Source organism: Chlorocebus sabaeus, chromosome 14 (genome assembly GCF_047675955.1).
Source record: "Chlorocebus sabaeus isolate Y175 chromosome 14, mChlSab1.0.hap1, whole genome shotgun sequence".
Classification (NCBI taxonomy): domain Eukaryota; kingdom Metazoa; phylum Chordata; class Mammalia; order Primates; family Cercopithecidae; genus Chlorocebus; species Chlorocebus sabaeus.
The window spans coordinates 31,110,606-31,134,813 of NC_132917.1; the positions used below are offsets into that span (position 1 = coordinate 31,110,606).

Here is a 24,208-nt window from a genome sequence, read left to right on the forward strand (position 1 = left end):
TGTTCAGTCTCTTCAAATTGTGTTTGCCTTTGACTATGCCTTATAATTTTTGGTTGAAAGGTGGACATGATGTACTGGCTAAAAGGATCTGATGTAAATAGGCCTTCAGTTAATTTATTGGTAAGATATGAGGGAGAAGTATCTTATAGTCCTAGGATTAGTCTCAGTTTTTTGGTGAGCTTGTGCCCCTCACCTGTGAACTTCACAAGTGCTTCTCAGGTTTTTCCTTTCTCCGTTTGGTGGGAGAGGATGGCTGGAGGGGGCTGGGCTTGTGTATTTCCCTTCCCACGGGTGAAAGACTAGAGGGTGGGGGGTTGCATATTTCCCCTCCGCAAGGTAGGTTAGGCTCTAATATAACCTCAGAAGTTTAGGCTGTGGTAAAATAGTTTCTCCTGAGGGCAGGCCTTTTTAAGAAGAACAGAATACTCTGGTATATTCCAAAATGGTTCATTTTTCCCACTCCCTACCAGAAACACAAGGAGATTTTTCTCCAGCATTTACTGTGAGGACCTGGTGGACCGCCTGGAGGTAAAACTCACAAAGATGCAGAGCACCCCCTCCATGACTACATCCCCCTGTAGTTTATATCCAGGTATAAACTCCAGCAATTCATCAGTTAGTACTTACATCTTCCTATCCTGGCAAAGATTCCTGCAGAGGTTTTTGCTCCTGGGTTTCTGCTCTGATGTGCCATGTCTGCCTGTCTGTCTCTCCAATTTTTTAGACAATGAGTTGTCCTGTGACCTCATTCCTCTGATGGATCTAAAAACAATTGTTGATTCTTCAGTTTGTTCAGCTTTTCTCTTCTTGTTTAGATGAAATAAAGACTCCTAAGCTGCTTACATGCCAGACCAGAAACTGGAAGTCTTGCTTGTACCTGTTTAATGGTTCCTCCATTTCTTTCCTTGTCGTCAGATAGGTGTGGTCACTTCTTGCTGTGAGCAGTGTGCCCACCTCTACCTGACCCTCTACACACTTTCTAGTGTGTGCTGTGGACAGGAAAACTAGATAACCAAGTTTGTTAGAGCTGTGTGTAAAATAAAAGTAAAAAGGCTCTGAAGAAACATCTTGGGGACCTCCGATGAGGAACATGCATTAGCTTCTGAGCACCTTTTGTGTGTCAGGCATTTTGGCTGCTCAGAGCTCTCAGTCGTGTTCTGCTCTATGCTGTAGGTAGCTGAATTGAAGGAGGTAAGTGCTGCATGGTGAATTCAGGAGCCATTTCAACTTCCAGGAGGGAAGGCAATTGATATACTCAAAAATCCTTCTCTTTTGAAAAATTGAGAGGACTGGTTACATTTTATCACTTTGAGCAGGTTCTAATGAAGTAAATAGAGGCAAGATTAACAATCCCCGATTCTCAGGAAACACTGAGTAACTTGGGAAGATTATATAGCGGCTAATGGAAGAAATGTACCAGCATTATAATTTATAGTTCCCATTTATTGAATAACCGAAATGTGCCAGGCATTGTTCTAAAAGCTTTTCAAGAAGTACCTAGTTTTTATAAACACAGTAAGGTAGATATTCTAATGAAATCACCTAATGAAATCACCATTTTATTAGGTTGATACAAAAAAATTACAGTTTTTTCCATACTTTTAATGGCAAAACCACAGTTACTTTTGCACCAACCTGATAGAAACAAGGAGACTTGCCCAAGGTCGGACATCAATTAAGTGCATCAAATTGAACCCAGGTCTGCAGAATCTGAATTTGTGCTTTTAGGCATTTTCATTTAATTCCACACTTGCTAATTCTTCATCATCAGCAGCATTAATCAGAGTGTGGTGTTTTCCATCCTTATAAGGTCCTGTCTCCATGTCTACCCACCCCTTCTTGGATTACATGCACACAGCACTCTTTCATGATGTGCCAACCCTAAAGGTGAGTGGAAAGCATAGGAGTCTGTAACTCCCCTGGACCCAGGAGCAAATCGAAATGAGATGGTTTGATTTGGAGTCAGGATTAACTTGGCCCAATTGAGAAGTCAGGTACAACCTGGGGGAAGATTAAGCCAAGAAAGGAGATGCCAGCTCTCTTGCCTTCCTTGCCAGATGGCAGGTGTGTGTATGTGTTTATATAATCAATGCCCACACACCCAGCTGTGACTTCTCACTCAGAGTTATATGAACATTGCAGGGGTTCACAAACTGTCTGGAGATCTAATTACCAGTTTCATAAGCCCAACAGAGTGCCAGCCACAGAAAGCAGCCAGGAGAGCAAAGGAGGAGGGGTGCAAGTGCTGAGCAAGGCCAGGTTGTTATTAAATGCTACATTCAGCACCTGTGCCATGGGCTGAGCCTGCCAGTCTCCAAGGGAAAGCTGCCAAACCCAAAGGCACTAGAGGAAGCTAACTCTTAGGCGGTGAGCCTCTTCCAAAGCCGGTCTCCAGACCATCACTGGCAGAAATTCCCATGCTATTCATAAGAACCCTTCCCTGAATAAAAATAGCAGACTCTACTCCCCATGCCAGATGTCCCCAGAGGGAAGACTCACTAACTGGTCTCTTATCATCCTTGTTTGTAGACCAGAGGCCCTTGGTTTCCCTCCCAACAGTGATTTCTGAGCGTTGCTGTTTTAGGAGCAGAGACACTGATGTTCTGGGGTCCCCACTTACCCTGGTGAAGGTCCGGAAGCCCTGGAGGATGGGTCTGTAGCCTGTGCAGCGGCACAGATTTCCTGTGGGCCAAGGAGAAAACTGCAATGTCAGTGCAGGTCCCTGGGATGGGTGAGGAGTTTGTGACTTTGCTTGCAGCTAAGTTGGGTGCTCTCTTTACCAGGCTGCATATTCTATTACCTCTGTCTAGAAGGCCTCTTGGCCTTCTCCTATCCTGACTTCAGAACATCTGTCATGACTTCAGTAAGTCTTTCCTAGAGTGGAAGCCTGCCTAGAATGCCCAGACTGAGTCAGGTGCCTCTCCTAAGTGCTCCCACAGTGGCTGATCATAGCTTCATCAGTTAGCCTATCAGACTACATTATAAAGTCTCTTCTTCAGAGTATGAACTTTTTGAGAGTAGAGGCTGTGCCTTTTATCCCTGTGGCATAGGATGTGACTCAAAATAACTGAATAGATGATGGATAGAAATGGTGAATAGATGGGGAGGCTTCTCTATTTAATTCAGAGAAACAGACACATAGGTGGTCTTTGCCCTGCAGAATCCTGTTCTGGTGAAATCTGAGAGGGAAGGAAATCATATCATCAGCCCCTGTGGAGTTTTCCTGCACCAGCCATGCACTGCCAACCCCACTCCAATACCGGTGAAAGGCAGACAGACACCTCAGGAAGATGAACCCAAAGGCAGGAGACCCCAGGAGGTCTCCACACCAACCGGGAGTTCTTCCAACTAAGAGAGGGTTGGCTTTCTAGCAGATCTTAGTCACCGCATTGTCGGGGGGTGGGGGGCCTGAGCCCTTCCTCCAAAGGGTAGTCCCTCATGTTCCTTGCCCTGGCACTTGCCCTCACCTCTTCAGGGCCTCGTTTGCCATTCTACCTCCTAGGCTGTGCCTGAAGGCCCGTACCTTGGAAGGCATTCTCAATCTCCTCAATGCTGGGCTCAGGCTGATTCCGGAGCAGTGTGTACATACTCATGACGATGCCGGGGGTGCAGAACCCGCACTGGGAGCCGTGGCTTTTGGCAATTCTCTCCTAAAAGGAACAGATGACATAGACACTTGGGATAGCAGAACCCTCCCTGGCTCCCCAAAGGACTTGACTGGAGCCAGCCCATGTTGAGAGACAGTGGGGGGTAGCAGTCACTGCACAAAGACAAGCCCCAGTGCCACCATTTACCAACGGTGACCTTGGCCAGGTTCCAAGCCCTTTGAGTCATAGGTTCTTCATCTGTATGATGAGGACCACCCTTGTAGTTGCCTCTAGAGCTGTGATGAGGATTAACTGAGATAATTCATGTAAAACCCTTAACACTATACCTGCATATAGCAGGCAGTCAGCCAATGTTAGCTATGACTAGGAAGGTCTTTTCCAAGAACAGTGACTATCATAACCAGAAGGCAGCTTCTGAATGGATTGGGTGTGGCATATGAGAGAAACAGTCAAAAGTGATCTAGATTTTTGTCTTAAGCAACTGGGTGGATGGCTTTGCCATTGATTTAGATGGGAGAAGACTGGGGAAGGAAACCATCAGGAGAAAAGTAGGGTTTTCTTAAGTTTGAGATTAGACATCCGTATTGAGATGTCAAATAGGCAATTGGAAATGTAAGTCTAACTTCTGAGGAGAGGTCAAAGCTGAAGTTGTAAATGTAAGTGCCGATGGCATGTGGACAACATCAAACTCATGTAGGGAGAGTGTAGGGATGAGGAAGGGGAGGAGCCTAGGTCAGGGCTCAGGGCACTGCAGCAATTAGAGACTGAGCAGAAGAGGAGCTAGTGTGGAGAGAGAAGGAAAAGTCAGAACCACAGTGTCACAGAAACCAAGAGAAAACAAATAAATGGACAAGAAGTGGAATCTGGCTCTGTAGCCTATATGTAACCAAAATAAGTGCATTAGGAATAAGAACCTGTACCATTGGACAGGGAGGATTTTAGGTTGATTATACAGATATGACCTGATGTGGTTTGGCTGTGTCCCCACCCAAATCTCATCTTGAATTATAGCTCCCATAATTCCCACGTGTTGTGAGAGGGACCCTGTGGGAGATAACTGAATCATGGGGTGAGTCCCCCATCCTGTTCTCATGGTAGTGAATAAAATCTCACGAGATCTGATGGGTTTCTGTTTTCACTTAGGTCTCATTTCTCTCATCTGCCACCACGTAAGATGTGCTTTTCACCTTCTGTCATGATTGTGAGGCTTCCCCAGCCACGTAGGACTGAGTCCCTTAAACTTCTTTTTCTTTATAAATTACCCAGTCTTGGTATGTCTTTATCAGCAGTGTGTGAATGGACTAATACTTGACTCCTGTGTTTAAACTATTTTTTCTTTCTTTCATCTATTTGTTTCAAAGAAAATAACAAGTCTTAATTAACCCTCTCACATCTCCTTCAGGTTGGACAAGTTTAGTAATTTCCCCTCTTCCTGCCTAAGAAACAAATCTACAGATGGAAAGCAATATCACCGCGACCTGTCTGACCTCACATGACTGGCCCAAGATGCCATTCCAAGGAATAGAACCAGCCACTCTGCAGGAGGCTCCTACTCCATCACCTGAATGACATGTCTCCTCAAATAATCAAGGGAGGATTAAGACCTGGGTCAAGCTCTGGTAACGTCTATTATAATCTCCCAAAGACCTCAAGTTTCCTCAAACAAAATGCTTTGGGGACAATGGCCGTTCCTTCCAACAGGGTTCTACTCCCCTTTCTTTCCACTTGGCCTAAGAGCATCCTGATTGTCTCCCCAAGCCCCTCTCAGATTATCACTGCCCACTCACCCCAGAAGTGTTTCGGATTTCCATGCATTTTCAGGTGGCCTGACACCATCAAGGAGAAAGCCTTGCTCAGGCACTAAATCTCTGTCATCTTATTTAGCACTTGCTAACCTCCATTCTAATGAAGGTGAAGGCCTAGCAGTTTACATTTGTACTATCTGTGGGTGGGAGGTAAGGGGTGCGGAACTACCATTGCAGGGAGTAGGTGGGCTTATAAACAGGGGGCACAGATAATCAAAATTCAAATCTGGGAAGGCTGGGAGTTTCCTAAACACACTCCAGAACAAAGTGAGGAAGCTTCCCTGCATCTCTTCCTCCAAATTCTGGTGCAGCTGGACTGCCCTAGCCACCAGATTCAGTTGACCTCTTGGGTCCCTTGAGATCATGCAATGTTATAACCAACCAGCTCACAGGAAGGAGATTCAGCCTTGGGCGTTTCTTCTTTACACCTTATGGTACCCAGAGGAGATGGGGAGGTGGCCAGGGTGCAACTGCCTCCTTAGATTAAGCAGTGAAACTCTGCCTAACAACCCAAAGCAAGTCTGCACCTTTGGCATGAGCCTCCCTGCAGAGGAAACAGCATGATCTCAAGAGCACAGCTCCCTTTCCTCTGTTTACCTGCACAGGATGCAGCCTCGTCTTGGTGCTTCCTATTCCTTCCACAGTTGTCACTGCAACATGGTGCAAGGAGCAGATGGGAGCCAGGCAGGCATTGGCAGAAAAGTGGCTAGAGCCCCAGATTAAGGTCATTCCATTTATTGTCCACTCAGGTCATCAGAATGGGCCTGACTGTGGGCTCTGGAGGACTTTGTGAGGCTGTATGTTATGTCTCTCCGCTCCCATTTATGTTCTTATATCTTCTACCAGTGTCCTCACCTCTCCACTAAAGACTCTGGGCAAGGAACAAAGGAAGCCCTTCTTGTAGGTAACGAAAGCTGAGCCCTTCCAGAATCCTGTGGGATCAGGCATCGGAGTATCCTCAGCCTCTGAGCAGGAGCAAGGGAGCCAGGGTCACTTTCAGTTGCCTGTTACTCAGCCTGACCCTGGAGGCTGAGTCAAGGGGAAGTTTCTCTGGCAGGCTGCAGCCTTGAAGCATGCTTCTGCCTGCAGGGCTCTTCCCTAGCCTCGGTGCCAGAACCTCCAATCACTTCGCTTCCCTGCATGTCCTCACCTCTATTGCTTTCGTTCCTCTGTGGGGAAAGGGAGAGGGAACCTCCTGGCAACATGAGACACCAAGCCCTTAGCTAGGACTTCCTTGCATTCTTCTGTTATTCATCACTCATTCACTTACAATCAGCATCAGTTACTGAGTGCCAAATGTGTCAGGCACCCTGCTGAGAGCTGGGGAAATAAAGATGAATAAGACGAAAGCTCTGCCTTTCAACAGCCTGCAGTCAACCGGGAAAACTGAAGCCCATGTGAAGGTGCCATTTAAATCTTGTTAAAGTAAATTTAAAAGGAGACCAGGCCTGAAGACTCAGCAGAAAAAACCAGTTAGGCCTCATAAGTGACCTAAACTCTGCTTGATTTGCGGGAAAGTTTTAACTTGAGTTACTTCTTATGAACATCTTTATTTAGAAAAATAAGCCTTAAGATCAACCAATCAGAAGTAGTCAATGAACTTGTAATTATAGAACTAGGGACTTTCCAATGGGATAGACCAAATAAAGCAATTGTATAATTGTAACCAGTCAAATAACTTCTTTGCTCTTTGCCTGTGTCCATCCTACAAAAACCTCCTGCTTGCATTTCCCTGGTGGAGCACCTAAACTGCTTCTAATTTGGAGCTGCTTGAACTCGTGAACTGTTGTTTTCTCAAACTGTAAAAAAAAAATTGTATCATGTCTCAGTTTACCTGGGAAGGCTGTGCACAGGGCACTATGGGACCAGCACAGTCAAGGGGCACCTAACCCGGTCCTGAGAGATCCAGGATGGCTTCCTGGAGGTGGTGATATTTTCATCCAGTTCTAAAGAGCTAGTAAGAGTTAGCCAGGTAGGGAAATCCTAGGAGAACGTCCCAGCTTAAACAAAGACCAAGCAATTAGTGGGCCTGTGTCATTGATATTTCATAATTATCTCTGCTTGAATGGAGTGCTGGGCCCATGGTGAGAAAGAAAACTGGAGAAGAAATGTGGGGCCTACTGTGCAGGGCCTTGCCCACTAAGCAAAGAGATTTTGTCCTGGGGGCAATGAAGAGTTATTGACAGGTTTTATGGAATGTGATATAAACCTGGATTTTAGAAAAGTCATTTTATCAGCGGTTTGGAGTCTGGTCAATATGATAAGCCTAGAACATACTTGCTAAGAGATCATTCTACAGTTTTCCTGTGCACAGATTCTCCTTAAAAACAGGGGCTCACACACATGCACATGCACACACATACACTCATGCACTCCCTCACAAGTTGGTCCTGCATCACAGCCCCCACGTGGGTGGTGCCAGCAGGCAAAGGATACACGATCTTGTTCTGCAGACGATCATACTTGGAGAGCATCACTGTGCAAGCCCCACAGCCTCCCTCTCCACAGCCGAGCTTGGTTCCACTCAGCCCCACTGGGTGGTCAAGAGTTAAGGAGAATGAACTCAGGGAGAGGAGTCTGCTGGGTTGCTAGGAAATGCATAGGCAGAGCCGTGGGCAGAGCCATTCATTCCCACATGTGCTCAGGCCCCTTAACCCAGGAAGGCAGCAGGCCCACTGGCCTCCTTATTCAGAGAGACTGCACTGCACCCCAGGGAGGCAGGGAACAGGGCCATCTTCACTGCACAGAAGAGCAAAGGCATCAGGACCCCATGGACAGCACCCAAGTAGAATCTCTTGGGACATGAGTTCTAGGACCGGTCAGTCCTAGAGCCTTCTCTTGGGTTGAGGTCTTCTATGTGTGAGCAGGTAAATCATACACCTGAGCATACGGGGCAGTTCTCACATCACTCCTAGCTGGGCACACCATGAAGCCTCTTGGGTCAGAATGAGACATTGATCTGTTCTGGGACCTCTGAGTCCTCGCTTTTCACTCTGAACTTTTGGGCTGATAAATCCCCAAGAATCAAAATTAGGGCTAGACCAGAGGCTTTTGAATATTTGGCCCACAAGATATGTGAATGGAAATTAAAATAGAGTGGTTTGTTTTTAGGTCAGCGTCCAATACTGGGCCACACTCTTATATATACTTGCAGAAAGATCATCGGCTACTTTGAGTTTTAGAAGTGCCTAACTAGTGAGCTATTCTAGAGAACAGCTATTGCGGAGGTCACTTTCCCTGAGTCACATTGCGGCTTCTCCCTCAGACCTGCAGGCCTCTAAGCCGCCCACCACCTACTGAAGATGGAGGGAACTGAGGGGATTATCGCCTGGTCACTTCTCTCATTTTCAAGACAAAATTTAAAAACAATGATATAACATCTTATTTTGGAAGAGCACTTACACCTAGATACCTGTTTGACCTTCAGAATGATTTGGTTAGCAGGTAGGAAAGAAACTTCCTCATAGATTTGAAAAACAACAAACTGAGACCCAAGACGTAACGTGGGTCACACAAGATGACACGGGAACTCATGTTGCCCTGCCGTTGTGGCCGCATCACAGCCATCTGACTCCAGACTGGGTGAGTTCCCTTCATCAAGATCCTTCCTCCCCAGCACATCTGTGAAGGTTTGCTGTGTCCTAGTCAGGGTATACACAGCTCTCAGCGGGTCATACAACTCTGGGGGCACCTGAAGATGAATGGTGGCAGTCTAAAGTCTAGCAAGGTCTTCTCCCAGCCTGGAGACCTCTCTGGAAGCTAGGGTAAAAGTCAAGGCTGGACTTTTCTCCCCAGTCTGGAACGCCCGTAAATTGTCTCTGAGCACAGACAGTCATAAGCTGCAAGGTCATCCTATTTATGTGCCAGCTTTCAATTTTGCATTTCATTTAAGATGTGACACAGCCAATTGCTGTGATAAGGAATTTCTGAGGCTTCTGGGCCTTCAGAACTACAATGGAAATGATTAAAAAACTAAAATTAGTTTTATTATTAGAAAGCTAAAATTGATCTCAATAATCTCTGAGAAGGAGCTTCTCTTCCCAGACCTCCCAGGTAGATGGGCTGTAAATGGAGTTCCATGCAAGCACCTGATCCGATCCAGTGACACTTTCACTCCCCAACACCCCCAGGTTTATCTTCTGTGAACTTCCAGATACACCCACTTAAGGTAAAAATTCCAGAACAAAGTACACCAAAGCCAACCACTGTACTGTATGATAGGAGGGGAGCAAACCAGAGTGAAATCATGGGCTCCAGACTCACTTCTGTGGGGGTTGAAATAATCCTTGCTGTCCCCATATATGTCACTGGAAAGATCCACTAGACACCCGCCCTGGGAGAAGGAGGGTTTTGTTGACAGAGGTCAGGATGAGCACAGTCCTGCCGACAGGCCCCCTGGAGCGTTGCCAGTGTGAGTGAGAGGTTGGGAACATAGCTCTAGGCTTTGGTGCAGTCTCCATCACTATTTCCCCAGAACACACTAGCAAAAGGCAGGTCACTTCACATATCAAGGCCTCAGTTCCTCCTCTGTGGAAAGGGAGTGTTATGCTTCCATGGGATTCCTGTGGAGATTGAGGTGAGCTACACAAATCACTTTGAATCCTGCCTGTATATAGGAAGTGCTCATTAAATGTTAACTCTAATTATTATTATTGTTTTAGTTCCAGGGTCTCAGAATACTTCTGATACTCAGAACTAAAGATTTAGGGGCTCTTCCAGAAGCTCCCTGACACTGAGTGAGGAGCAGCACCCCAGTCTCTCTAAAGAGTTCCCCCGCCCTCCAGGGCTCCCTGTTTGCTGTTTCTACAATGAATGCTACCTGTATAGGATTCCTACCTCAAGCATCCTTTTCCCAATAGACATAACTTCCCTTGCTTCCCTCCACCTAGGCAGAGGTGGAAACATTCCCCAGGAACTGTATTTATGTATTAAGCAAATGTCACCTAAGGAAGGCCCCCTCTTCCCACAGAGGAATGACCATGAAGCTCACCAAGGCTAATAAGGGCCTTTCTACAGGCCCTGGATTAAACCTTGGCATTACGAGACTCTTAGCTGGGAGACACCTCAAAGATCACCACAAACAATCCTCTCATTCAGTAGCTAAGAATCTCAGATTACAGGGGCAACTAAAATGCAGGTATCCCAAGTCCTAATCCAGCGCTCTTTCCTCCACACCTCATGGCCACCCCACCAGTCACTAGGAAACAATGTAAGGCCCAGAGAATCAGTCACCATTGCCCCCCTTCTCCATCACTCCCACTCCAAAGTCAGGATACACTTTCTTCTCAGGTAGGCCAAAAGGGTTGTCTCTGGATCTGCATTTTTCTCCACCACCTAGTAAAAGAAATGAAAGAAAAATATATCATAGGTATATTTAGTCATCCTTCCGCGATTTCTTCCTTCAGTGTCTCACTCAAGAATTTGTAGAGTTAGTGGGAAGTGTGTTAGTTGGACGTTGCCCCTCTAAAGCTCATGTTTAATTGTAATCCCCAGTGTTGAAAGTGGGGCCTAGTGGGAAGCAGTATGATCACAGGGGCAGATTTCTCATGAATGGCTTAGTGCTACCCCCTTAGTCGTGAATTAGTTCTCACGAGATATTTAAAAGTGCGTGGCATCGCCTCCTTCTCTCTCTCTCTTGCTCTTACTCTGGCCATGTGATGTGCCTGCTCCCACTTTGCTTTCTGCCATGAGTAAAAACTCCCTGAGGCCTCCCCAGAAGCCGAGCACATGCCAGTGTCATGCTTGTACAGCCTGCAGAACTGTGAGCCAATCAAATCTCTTTTCTTATAAATGACCCAGCCTCGGGTGTTTCTTTATAGCAAAGCATGAAAGGCCTAATACAATGTGCTAAATAGATCATGGAAACGTAGGTATTTTTATTCACAATTCCTTAAGAATGAACCTATAAACTACAGCCAGACTATGTATATGCTCAAATCCTTAAATTCTAAAATTGTACCTCAGTGCTCACCTTGGGACCCACCACAGAACATGCAGGCATTGCACCTTCCACATGGGTTCGACCAAAGCAAAGTCCCCTTCAAATCAAACCTGTCATCTCATTTCAACGGCTAGATCACACCTGTGAATTCCAGGGGCCTCTGAGAGCATGGCATGCAGATCTTGGACTTTGCCTCTTTGAATATACACTCTCAGACCCTGCGTGTGACTGTGGAAAGCCAGTCTGTTGGCCTGTGCTCAGAGCAGAGCATTGCATGTGATGGGTATTAGTCAACACTAACACATATCAGAAATGGAAGAGAAATCTCAAACCAAAGATCCCTCACTAGGTTCAATAAGGTGGAAAAAGTGGTCTAGAAAGTGCAATGTCAGTTTCCACTGTGAATTGTCAAAGGAAATCTACGAAAACCCGTTTCAGTACTTCTCACACATTACCAAAGCTTAAAAGGATGTGGATTATTGAAATAATAAAGACAGAGAATTCATTATGAGGTTTTTGTTAGACGGAACTATACTACCCACACCTTCCTAAAGGAGAAGGGGAGGAGTATTTGCCTCCCACCTCAAACTTAGTGAGGGGGCTTACTTTGTGCTACAAAGAAATCTAACATGCCACCTTTGCAGCATAGGGGAAGAGATAGGCTTAACAAGAAATCAGTACTGACAATGACAAGTTTAAACTCCTCTTTAAACTTAAGTTAGAGATGTGGCTGTGCTGGGATTGGTACATACTCCCAGAGCTTGGCAGAGCAAAGGATGCAGAAGTGTTGGCTATGGATGTAGTGCAAGCCATTCATGAGATAAAAAGAGTTGGTTTGGAGGTCTTTAAATCATTTCCCAAAATACAGGATGGAGCCTTCAATAAAGAGAGACTGTGTGGAGTGGACTTCCCCAAACTGGAGGCTGATGGAGAACAGCAACCTGAGAAAAGTGCATCACTCGTGTCATGACACATGCATGCAAATATTCTCTGTGGTGGCCCTTGAAGATCCTTGAAAGCCATCACAAGAAGAATGAAAGAGTCAGCTCCAAACACCTAAAAGACTCAGAAAGCTGGAAGCCACCTTACAACAGTACCAATTAAAGGAGAGCTTTCTTGCTACCCTCACCACACCATCCTGAATTGAGACTGTTTGGAAACTTAAAAATAACCATAGGATTCTTTGTTGACTACGAGTAATAAAAAGTTCATGAAACTTCCAGAATTTGTCCTTTGAATAAAGTTTAAAGGAAAGTAGATGAAATTAACATGAGTCCAGCTTACTCAATATCCTGGTTACAAATCATAGAAGAAATCATAAATGCGCAAAATAGCAATCTTTATCACTTTTCTTGTAGATGACAGTAAGAGCCTCTTAGCTTACTACCACATTGTTCATTTCTCCTGTACTGCAGTTCTGCTTTTATCACATCACATCAGTTCCCTGCTCAATGCCTTTCATGACCACCCACATATTCAAGGTAATATCCAAGTTCCTTAGGTTGTCTTTCAAGGCCCTTTTCAATATATTCCCAATCTTCATTTTCAGCCTTTCTCCCTTCTACTTCCCTGCCAAGCTGGTCATCTTACTGCACTAAAAATATATTTTATATCTTCTAACTCCTGTGCCTTTGACTACGCTATTCCTCTTCCACCTGCATTTTGCCTTATCAGAAGACTTCAAACAATTTCTTCATAAAGACTTTCCATACCACTCTAGCCACAAGTGGATTGCTATAGAGAATGGCTGTACCACTCTCAAGGTGTGGCAGCAGGATTACCACGGTGCACTCCATTAAACACTCTCAACAGGATACCAGTGGGTATCCCCAAGGAAAAACATTTTGTAGGGAAGTGAGTTAAGGAAATGTTGGGTTAAGCAGATCGCTCTGGTAAAACTCGAGCATCAAAAGAAATAACAGCCATAATGGGCTAAAACACATTAAATACCATTAAAATCTATGAGTCCAAATTGATAGTCAACAAACAAACAAATGGAAGATATGGAAAAGCTCTTCCTGACAGAAGAATGTCATCTAATAAATATGATTGGCCATCTTGTAATCAGCACAATAACTGATCCAGTTAAGAACCATCAGTGGAAATTAGTACAACCACTACGGTTATACAGAACAGTTTGAAGGTTCCCCCAAAAATTAAGAATAGAGCTACCATATGACCCAGCAATCCCACTGCTGGGTATATACACAAAAGAAAGGAAGTCAGTATATAAAACAGATATCTACACACCTATGTTTTTTGCAACATTATTCACAACAACCAACATTTGGAAGCAACCTAAGTGTCCGTGAACAGATGAATGGAAAAGAAAATGTGGTCATATACACACTGGAGTGCTATTTAGCCATAAAAAAGAATGAGATCCTGTCATTTGCAACAACATGGATGGATGGAGCTGGAGGTCATTATGTTAAGTGAAATAAGTCAGTCACAGAAAGACAAACTTCACATGTTCTCACTTATTTGTGGGAGCTAAAAATCAAAACAATTGAACTCATAGAGATAGAGTAGAAGGATGGTATCAGAGGCTGGGAAGGGTAGTAGGGAGTAGGAGGAAAGTAGGGATGGCCAATAGGTACAAAAAATAGAAAGAATGAATAAGATATAGTGTTGGATAACACAACAGAGTAAACAAAGTCAATAATAATTAAATTGTACATTTAAAAATAACTAAAAAAGTATAATTGAGTCATTTGTAACACAAAGGATAAATGCTTGAGGAGATGAATACCACATTTTCTATCATGTAATTATTACACATTGCATGCCTACATCAAAGTATCTCATGTACCCCATAAATATGTAGATCTACTATGTACAAAGTTAAAATCAAAAATTAAAAATTAAAGGGCTTTCCATCTCCCCTTCTTTCTCTTTCCTTCTGGTTTTTATGTAAATGTTGCAAGGAGTCATCAGTGACTATTAGATCAAGTGTAATACAGAACTCCTGAAACTCAACAACTATAAAACCCAATTCAGAAATGGGCAAAGGACTTGAATAGACATTTCTCCAAAGAAGATCTACAAATGGGCAACAAGTAAATGAAAAGATGCTGAACATCACTGATCAGAACTATAAGGAGATTTCACCTTATACCCATTAGGATGACTACAATCAACAAACAAACAAACAAACAAACAGAAAATAAGTGTTGGTAAGGATGTGGAGAAACTGGAACACCTGTCCACTGTTGGTGGGAATACAAAATGACACAGTCACTGTGGAACGGTTCCACAAAGAAGTAAAAATAGAACTAGCATATGATCCAACAATTCCACTTCTGGATTTATACACAAAGTAATTAAAATCAGGGTCTCAGATATTCGTACACCTGAGTTCATGGCAACGTTATTCACAGTAGCCAAAATGTGAAAGCAACCAAAGTGTCCATCAATAGATGAATGGATAAGCAAAATGTGGTACATCCATACAATGGAATATTATTCAGCTTTAGAAAGGAAGGAATTTTTGATATATGCTACAACATAGATGAACATTATGCTAAATGAAATAAGCCAGTCACAAAAAGACATAGTGTATGATTCCCCTTAAGTGAGGTACTTTAGTCAAATTCATAGAGATAGAAAAAATGATGGTTTCCAGGGACTGGAGGAAAGGTAGAATATGGAGTTATTGTTTAATAAATTTATAGAGTTTGTCTTAAAAAATGAAGAAGTTATGGAGGTGGAAGGTGATAATGGTTGCCCAATATTATAAATGTATGTAATACCACTGAACTGTACACATAAAGATGATTAAGATGGTAAATTTTACGTATTTTACCACAATAAAAATTATTTAAAAAAAGAATATCAATGGACACTCAAACTAGTGGGTGAAAATTTGATGAACAAGAATTTGTATCATTCCAAAGTATCTTCTCACATAGCCTCTATTAATTATAAAGGTAAAGCAAAATTTATCTTACAGTGAGGAAACTTGGTGGATAACACCTTAGCCAAGTCATCAAAGTTCGCATCACAAAGAAGACCCAAAAACTGATGTTAAAAAAACAAACCTAATGATAGAAAGCAGTGAGAAAAACACATTACTTCTGTGGTATTCCTGCCCCCAAATGCAGACTCTGAATCTAATTATAAGAAAGCATAATACAATTCAATATGAGGAACATTCTAAGAAATAACTGGCCTGTTCTTTTCAGAAACACCAATGTCATGAAAGACAAAGGAAAGCTGAGGAGCTGTTCTAGATTAGAGAAGACTAAAGACATGGCAACCAGCTGCAAGGCATAATCCTGGCTTCTGAGCTGGGGTTGGGGAGTTATAAATGCCAGTATTGGGAAAATTGGAATACATTTGCATAAAGTTTATAGTATCACACCAAAGCTAAGTTTCCTGATTTCTATAAATGGACTATAGTTTTGTAAGAATATATTTATTCTGGCTGGGTGCAGTGGCTCACGCCTGTAATCCCAGCACTTTGGGTGGCTGAGGTGGGTGGATCACGAGGTCAGGAGTTCAAGATCAGCCTGGCCAAGATGGTGAAACCCCGTCTCTACTAAAAATACAAAAAATTAACTGGGTGTGGTGGTGGGTGCCTATAATCCCAGCTACTCTGTAGGCTGAGGCAGTGAATTGCTTGAACCCAGGAGGCAGAGGTTGCAGTGAACCGAGATCATGCCACTGCACTCCAGCCTGGTGACAGAGCGAAACCCCATCTCCAAAAAGAAAAGAAAAGAAAAGAAAAGAAAAGAAAAGAAAAGAATATATTTATTCATAGGATAAGAGGTAAAGGAATACGATGTCTGAAACTTACTGTCAAATGGTTCAGAAATCTATCTTACACTATATATTCATTTATATTAATTATGTACATTTATATATAATTTATGTACTTATAATATATACTTGTGTATCTGTGTGTGTGTCCAGAGCAAGAAAGAGAGAATGTTGAAGCAAATGTGGCAAAACATTAATAGTTGGTAAAGTACATAAAGGATATTTAATACCTCCTTGTGTTCTTGCAATTTTTCTTTAAACATAAAATAATTGTAAAATACAAAGTTAGAAGAGTAATTTATTTAGTACAGGATTTCTCAAAATTTTAAAAATTCATCCACTTATTCCATCCACACTAGTTTGACATTGTATGCCATGCACTGTGATAAGTGGTTTAAGAATATCCAAGAAGAGCATCTCATGCTGTTAGTTTTCTGTGAAATACATTTCAGAATGTATTAGTTTGTCTAATTATAATCCATCTCTCCAACTAGTCTATAGGCTCCAAAATGGCAAATGCCTGATCTTAGAGATCTTATTCCTCCAGTGCATAGCCCACTGTCTGAGGCCTCAGAAGGAGCTTGATAAATGTTGACTATATGGGGAGTGAGCAAGTGAATGATGAGTGAGTGAGTGAGTGAGTGAGTGAGTGAAAGTCACCGTGAGGATCTCTGTAGCCAACACTCACTTGTTGTGGGGATCACTCGTGGACACCTTTGGCTGCACCCTACCTGCCAAATCCTCCCAGATTCTTCCAGGTGCCACAGTCTCCCCTAGACAGAGTGACTACTCAGAAAAGCTAGAATGCTGCCTTGCAAAAAGGTTGTCATTACCATAAAAATTAAAAAAAAAAAAAAAAAAAAAAACTGGACAGTTCCTTCCCTTTGACTCTGACTCTAGAACAAAAGAAGATGTGAAAACAATAGTCATCAAGGCTCATCACCACCACAGAAGGCCCTAGAGGTATTTGACTTTTTGCATCTAACACCTTCTGCAGGACCCCATTTAGTGAAAACAGAGTCCTGGACAGTGGTACAAAACAAGGAGAAGAGAAGGCTCACATTTAAGAATGAGTCACTAAGTTCTTAGAGCTTCTTTGGTAACTACTTTGCACAATTCCTGTAACAAAAGGTCTAGAATATCTTCCGAATAAAAATGAGGACAACTTTCTCACAGCTGTCATTGTTTGCCCAGGAATTCCCTTGCTTGGCCTTGTTTTTACAGCACTACTTTCACGTAATTACTTTCTGCATTGCCCTTCTGCCTTTCTTGAAGTTTCTGAACATGCTGCACCATTATAAATTACAAACATGGATATTCATCACAGAAACTGGCAGTAGTAGAAGCTTCTAGAAATAATAGGGTTTGATGTGATGGTACCATTTAAAAATTTAAAATTACTTTCCTAAAGTGAAAGTAAAATGCAAGGGAAAATAATTTTCCCCAAACCAGATTTACCTTGAAATGCTTCTTTCTAGATTTAGTGCATAACAGCAAGCCATCCCTGAAGAAGAGCAGAAACGTACACTTTCACACGTTAACCAATGGTTTGGTTTAATAAACAATAAAACCTAAGAGTAAGACATAACCTTGGAATTCATTGAATCTAGCTGTTTACCCAATGTAAAAATTACTAATAAAAATTCCAGAGATGTCTTTGTGTAAGTAGGTCTCCTAGAAAGCCAGTTGCACAATGGTTTCCTAAATTTCTACACTGTAATTGCTGAATGAAAGAAGTTGTTTGAAATGTTGGATGCAAAATCTTACTACTATCAACTTGAAAGCTTTGCCCTATTTCTTGGGTTGGTGCCAGGCGCCATCCCTGCAAAGGATGCAGCTCAGAGAGGAAACTCTGAACCCAGAAGAACATGGCTGTCCCCATTCCCCAGCACCTCCCAAAGGCACCACTCAAAGGGAATCCATCAATCTTTGGAGCACCGGTGCTGAAACAGCTCATGAAATATCTTTTACGGTCACCCACACACATCCTGGAAATTTAAGACCTAGGAGTCCTGTGAAGCACATTATTATTCTTGAATATTACATCAAAAGTCACTCAAAATTACATCAAAAGTTTCTCAACTCAATGCAAAAGTGCCAATATAGCAAGACAAATAAAATTGCCCTTATTTGGGGGACACATTGGGCACATTCATCACGCACGGTCCACACAGTTAGTTACAATGTGTAACTATGGGAATCTTTTACTATCCTTTTCATTCCCAAGTGGCGAGTTGAACAGGTGTGAGCATCTCAGCAGTGTTGTAGGGGGGCAAATGGAGGCTGGAGACCATGTAATATGCTTGCCCCCTGTCTCCCTGCACCACATTAAAATTTGCAAAGATTCTCACTCTTGTCCAAGGGCTGCTACCCATGTCACCTTCCCTAAGTCCCTGTGCACCAATAAGGTAAATTCAAGTAGGTGAGAGATTTGCAACTTACATGTAGAACTAAGTGTGTGGGGGTGGGGAGTGCGGAGAATGCGGGAGATGCCCTTTATGAAAAAAAAAATTGTGGTTTGCCACAAGGTGTCAGTATATGTCACCACACAGTGAATCAGGACTGGCTGTTAAACCTATATATGTAATATATTAGATTCAAAGGCTGCGTACATCTTATATCCTGATAAAAGCAAGAAAACACATTCCTGTTCCTTCTCTCTATGAAGAGAGCAACATAAATTTTAGGATATATTTGATTAAACCCAGAAATAGAAGTGTAGTGATGACCTCAAATCTCACCTAGAACTCAACTCCCCTTTCTCATTCTGTGCCAATCTCCACTACTGCAGAGAGTTGGCAGCTAGTTCACAGACGCCTCTCTGCTTGCCTCTCTCTCCCTCATTCCTTTGCCTTCTGAGTATCTTGTCTGTGCTCTAGCCCTGAGAAGGTCTTCTTCCCCAGCGTTACCAAAATGCAGCAACACCTTTAAAGGGAGAGAGAGAAAGACAGGATAACAATTAAGAGGGAACAGGAAAGACAGAGAACAAGATATGGCTCTTCCAGAGGACAGATGTCCCCTCCCAGGGAGCAGGGACAACAAACCAGAGGTCAGCTCCTACTTACCTTTCTGCCGTTCACAAAGAAAACCAACTCGTCCGCTGTCATTGCCACAGGTTGGGGTCCCTCAACTACAGGTACCTCACTCCTAAGAGACACTGGCAGGTAGTTATCACTGCTCTGTAACCTGAAAATTATGCCTCCCAATAAAATGAAATAAGGTCCACCAATAGGAGGGAACCAGCTCAGAGCTTCAGGGCACGAAGAGTTCTTGGCAAAAGCCACTGGTTTACATAATCAAGGAAAGCGCAAACAATCATGCACAGCAAATTACAATCTCCACACCTGTGTCAAAGAGCACAGGAAAATACATCCAGATATCAGTAGGGTTGTTGCCTTGGCACTAGGTGACTGTGGGTCTTGGGCACTGCTCCCATGAAACCTGCTTTGTCCTCCCACTTGCTGCAAGACAGAGAAGGGGAAGACAGAAGAGGGGAAGGACCATTGTCAGAGTCACTGCTAATAGAACTGATTCACGCCCTCCATCATTTTACCATTCAGGTTTACAGAAACACAGAATGAGTGCATGAATGCAAGAGTCATTCTTTCGCAGCCTGGTGGAATAGAGAGGTCACAGGAAATGGAGCCCCATGAACCCGACTCAAATCCTGGCATTTGACCTCAGCATGTTACTTCAGAACGCAGATTGTTTTCATCCTGTACAGGATCATAGAAGGACATCAAGAACAGAAGAATGAGGGACAAATGACATTTTGGAAGTGCCTTGTAAATTTACAAAGAACCAAAACATTTATCACTGTTGAAAAGACATCTTCAACATCTCAACAAATAAAATCCTAATAGCAAACTATTTTTGAGATTTGTCTTTTATTTGTTTTTCTCATCCTTGACAAGTTGTCAGAGTAACTCATAAAAGTATTTCAAAACACCAAAGATATTAAAATGCTCCTACCACATAGTCATAGGCTGCAGTAACACATAGCTGAAAAAAACCTTTCCCCATCCGATATCCATTAACTGTCAGTGTAAACACAGATGTGCACATCCACTGGAGCAGCACTAATGGGCTCTCTGCAGTCCAGCACCCTCCCAACTGCCCCTACCAGTTCTCCTGTTCAACACACACACACACACACACACACAGTCTCTCTCACACACACACTCTCTCTCTCTCACTCTCTCACACACACTCTCTCACACACACAATCTCTCTCTCACACACACACACTCTCTCTCACACACACACTCTCTCTCACACACAATCTCTCTCTCACACACTCTCACACCCTCTCTCTCTCTCACACACACACACTCTCTCACACACACACTCTTTCTCTCTCTCACACACACACTCTCTCTCACACACACACAGACACACTCTCTCTCTCTCTCACAAACACACACACACACTCTCTCTCTCTCACACACACACATTCTCTCTCTCTCACTCTCACACACACACTCTCACGCACACACAATCTCTCTCTCACACACTCTCTCTCACACCCTCTCTCTCTCTCTCTCTCACACACACACACTCTCTCTCTCACACACACACACACTCTTTCTCACACACACACACAGACACACACACTCTCTCTCACACACACACTCTCACACACACACACACACTCTCTCACACAAACACACACACAGACACACACTCTCTCTCTCTCTCTCACAAACACACACACACACGCGCACACACACACACATACACACAGAGGCCAGCATTCACTCTGGTCTTCTTCTGTCCTGTAATGACCCATATAGTGGCTCAGCCAGCCTTCCTTAGGTAGGACGCCTCCCCTACAACCCTAGCAGGCTACCGGAAGGGGAAGAAAGGAGTATTAGGCAGAGGTACTTGATATAGCAACAGCTTAGAGAAACTAAAGACTGCCAGGACAAGCACACAATCAACACAATGCCCCCTCCCAGCACAGCCTTAATTTAACCAGGAGATGAAACTTTACTTGTTGGTTGACCAAATATCCCAGTTTGCCCTGGACTATCCTAGTTGCAGCCTTGAATCCCTGAAATATGCCTCAGAGATCCTAGTAAATCTTTAATCCAGGGCAAACTGGGATGGTTGGTCACTATAAAACTGGTTGTTGGCTAGGCACAGTGGCTCACACCTATAATCCCAGCACTTTGGGAGGCCAAGGCAGGTGGATCACCTGAGGTCAGGAGTTCGTGACCAGCCTGGCCAACATGGTGAAACCCTATCTCTACTAAAAATACAAATATCATCCGGGAGCAGTGGCCCACCTGTAGTCCCAGCTACTCTGGAGACTGAGGCAGGAGAATCACTTGAACCTGGGAGGCAGAGGTTGCAGTGAGCCAAGATCGTGCCACTGCACTCCAGCCTGGGTGACAGAGTGAGGCTCCATCTCAAAAACAAAGACACAACCAAAACCGGTTGTTAAATCTGGGAGATTCCCTACCCCAGATGCCATTTGGCAATGTCTAGGGATATATTTTATTGTCACAACTGGGGAGGGATGCTACTGGCATTTAATGGATGGAGGCCAGTAATGCCACGAAACACCCTACAAACCACAAGACAGTCCCACCCTGTTGGGGGCCGCACCGGGGGTGGTGGAGAATGAAAGAACACACACAAAGACAAAGACACACAGAGAACATGGCGGCCGCACTCAGAGCCTCCGCCTCACTTTATTTATATTCCATAAACTTCAGGTCAGCAGAAAGAATGCAATGCAAAACAAACTTTCTTTTCCCACATGTAACCTTCTACTCAGTACCTTGTTTCTATATTCTTTCTTATCTACCCGCCTTCTTGGCGCCTACGGGAGTTCATTAAAAGTTCAGTTGGAGATACTGTCCTTGAGCCTTATCTATTCTCAGCATACTGTTTTCAAAGGCCCCTGCATTTCCCCCCTTTTAATTTTGTTTTGCCTCAATCCTAAAAAGGTAGCCCATATTTGTTCCTGTGTTTTCTTTTGTTTTTGGTGGCGACGGAGGGAGCATTGAATCACCAAAAGAAGTAGACACAAACCAAGTGCCCAAAGCAATATACTTCCAGAGATTGTAGAAATCCATGTTTTTATCTGAGTCCATGGGTTAAAGGCAGCAAGGCGCTGCCCCAGCTCCTGCAAGGTTACAGTTCCAGACAGCACATGTAATTGTTGTCGAAATGCTTTGGAAATGTTCTGAGTGAGCTCTTGAATGTCCAAACTAATATTTTTATGGTCAATTAATAATTTTCGGATTACAGTCCAATTTTGAGAGATGTTAAAAGGCACAGGCATTACACAAAATTGAGTGGAATTCCAATCACATTGTAATGTTACCCGAGTACTGAGTACAGTGAGCTGATCTCCAAGCCATGTCAACGCTTGCTCCATGTTGTCCAATCTTTCAGCAAGTTGAGAATCAAAGTTTCGTTGTTGAAGCCATAACCAGTGAGATTGTTCATGCCATTGCTGCACAAATTCAGCATTTTGTATGCTTTGATGAAGAGCGAGCCCTGCTACAGCCGCAGTGGAGGCAATGGCAACAAGACTCATCACCGAGGCAATTATAAGTCCAAGGGCACGGAGGGTTCGCTGAAGAGAAGTCCAAATATAAGTTTCAAGAGGTGATGCCCCCCACGGTCGCGTAAGATTAACAGGTAGCCAAATTTCCTTACGAGCCCTGAGGATATAAATATCCCCAGCAAAGTTGTGCCACCAAGAATGATTGAGGCAAGACAAAAATGTACACGTATTTGTACAATTAACAATTCCCGTATTATTATCCCATATCAAATTCCCTGCTAATAATAGGTAGGGCTTACGGACACAAGCAATAATATATCGAGAGGTATTCCGATATAACTGAATATGAAAGGAATTAGTTGGGTTAGAAAGATTAAGAGACATATTCACCACAAAAGTGCTAATGGCATCGCCTGCAGCTAACAACTTCCAAAGATGACTCTGTACTTAGGCCTCCTTCACACCATACCAAGGTTTCATTATTGTTAGCAGCAATACTTTTATTTACCCGGTGCCATTTCAAAGGTATGTGACTAAATTTTATTTGAAAATCACTGTGCACACTTCAATCAGTTATTTGCATCCCATTGTATTCTAATAAAATCCGGGTTTTATTTCCCCGACATAGTTGCCACTCCAGCACCTCAATATTAGGAGAAACCTCTGGAATAGGACAAAAAGGTAAAGAACTAGGAATAGTTTCATTACTATATACAGTATGATTATAATAACAGTATTAGCAGCCACATAACTATGATTATAGCGAACAACCCAGGCTTCATACGATTTTCGGAGACAATGAGAATTATTTCCCATGCATATTGGAAGTTCTTCCACTCCAAATTGGTATGTGTTGTTTATAATTTCCATTTCCCGTTCTATATTGTCCTTGTCTATATAGGGGGACGGCATTCAAGTAGTGTCATTGGTGAAAACCTTAATTTCCGCCTCTCCCCAGGCGACTCCCTGATACAAGGGTGGAAAGGGAATATAAGTGCAATATTCATACAAAGCCTCACTAAGGGAAATAAGTCCCCCGCCGAGGCACATCCAACAAAGGAAGAAATGCATGCTGAATCCAGTTTTCTTTTCAACAGGGTTTCAATCATCTTGTAGGAAACCACTCAGGTCCGCTCCCTGTAAGGACAAGAGCATAGCCCCATTCCTGTTTTAGAACTTGCCCTTGAACATACTTACCTTCTTCATTAGGATACCAAATCTTTAAATTGTCAGTGGGGACTATCACCGAGAGAGGTGAGGAAAGATGAGTTACGACAGCGGAGTCTTGCAACTGTCTCCATTGATTCAAAAAATAATTAAAGTAAAAAGAACCTTCAAAATCAAAAAAATTAAGGTAGAAAGGTTAACCTTCAAAAAAATGTGGTTTTTTGGGGGGGCTCATTTCCCCCTTTTTGTTTTAATAGTTGAGTTTTTAAAGTTAAATTTGTGCGCTCGATGATGGCTTGACCTTGACTGTTGCCTGGGATCCCGGTGATATGTCGAATATTGTATTGCTGTAAGAAAACTTGTAATTTATGAGAGACATAGGCAGGGGCATTATCAGTTTTAAGTA

The 24,208-nt window shown here is 43.3% G+C and overlaps 1 protein-coding gene across 8 annotated transcripts in view; it reads right to left on the bottom strand.

Moving 5' to 3' along the window:
* The window catches only part of XDH (xanthine dehydrogenase), an 86,425-nt gene that overhangs the window by 56,715 nt on the left and 5,502 nt on the right, over window positions 1-24,208 (bottom strand). For 3 of the 8 annotated variants that reach the window (XM_073022901.1, XM_073022900.1, XM_073022904.1), the window contains exons 2-6: window positions 10,690-10,747; window positions 7,850-7,946; window positions 6,011-6,119; window positions 3,524-3,650; window positions 2,621-2,682 (exon numbers count right to left, since the gene is read on the bottom strand). In XM_073022901.1, the coding sequence (XP_072879002.1) occupies window positions 2,621-2,682; window positions 3,524-3,650; window positions 6,011-6,119; window positions 7,850-7,946; window positions 10,690-10,747 (453 nt within the window). Of the gene's footprint in view, window positions 1-2,620; window positions 2,683-3,523; window positions 3,651-6,010; window positions 6,120-7,849; window positions 7,947-10,689; window positions 10,748-18,856; window positions 21,351-24,208 lie in introns of those variants that run through there. The other 5 variants (XM_073022903.1, XM_073022902.1, XM_007971032.3 and 2 more) reach the window with 5 other exon arrangements.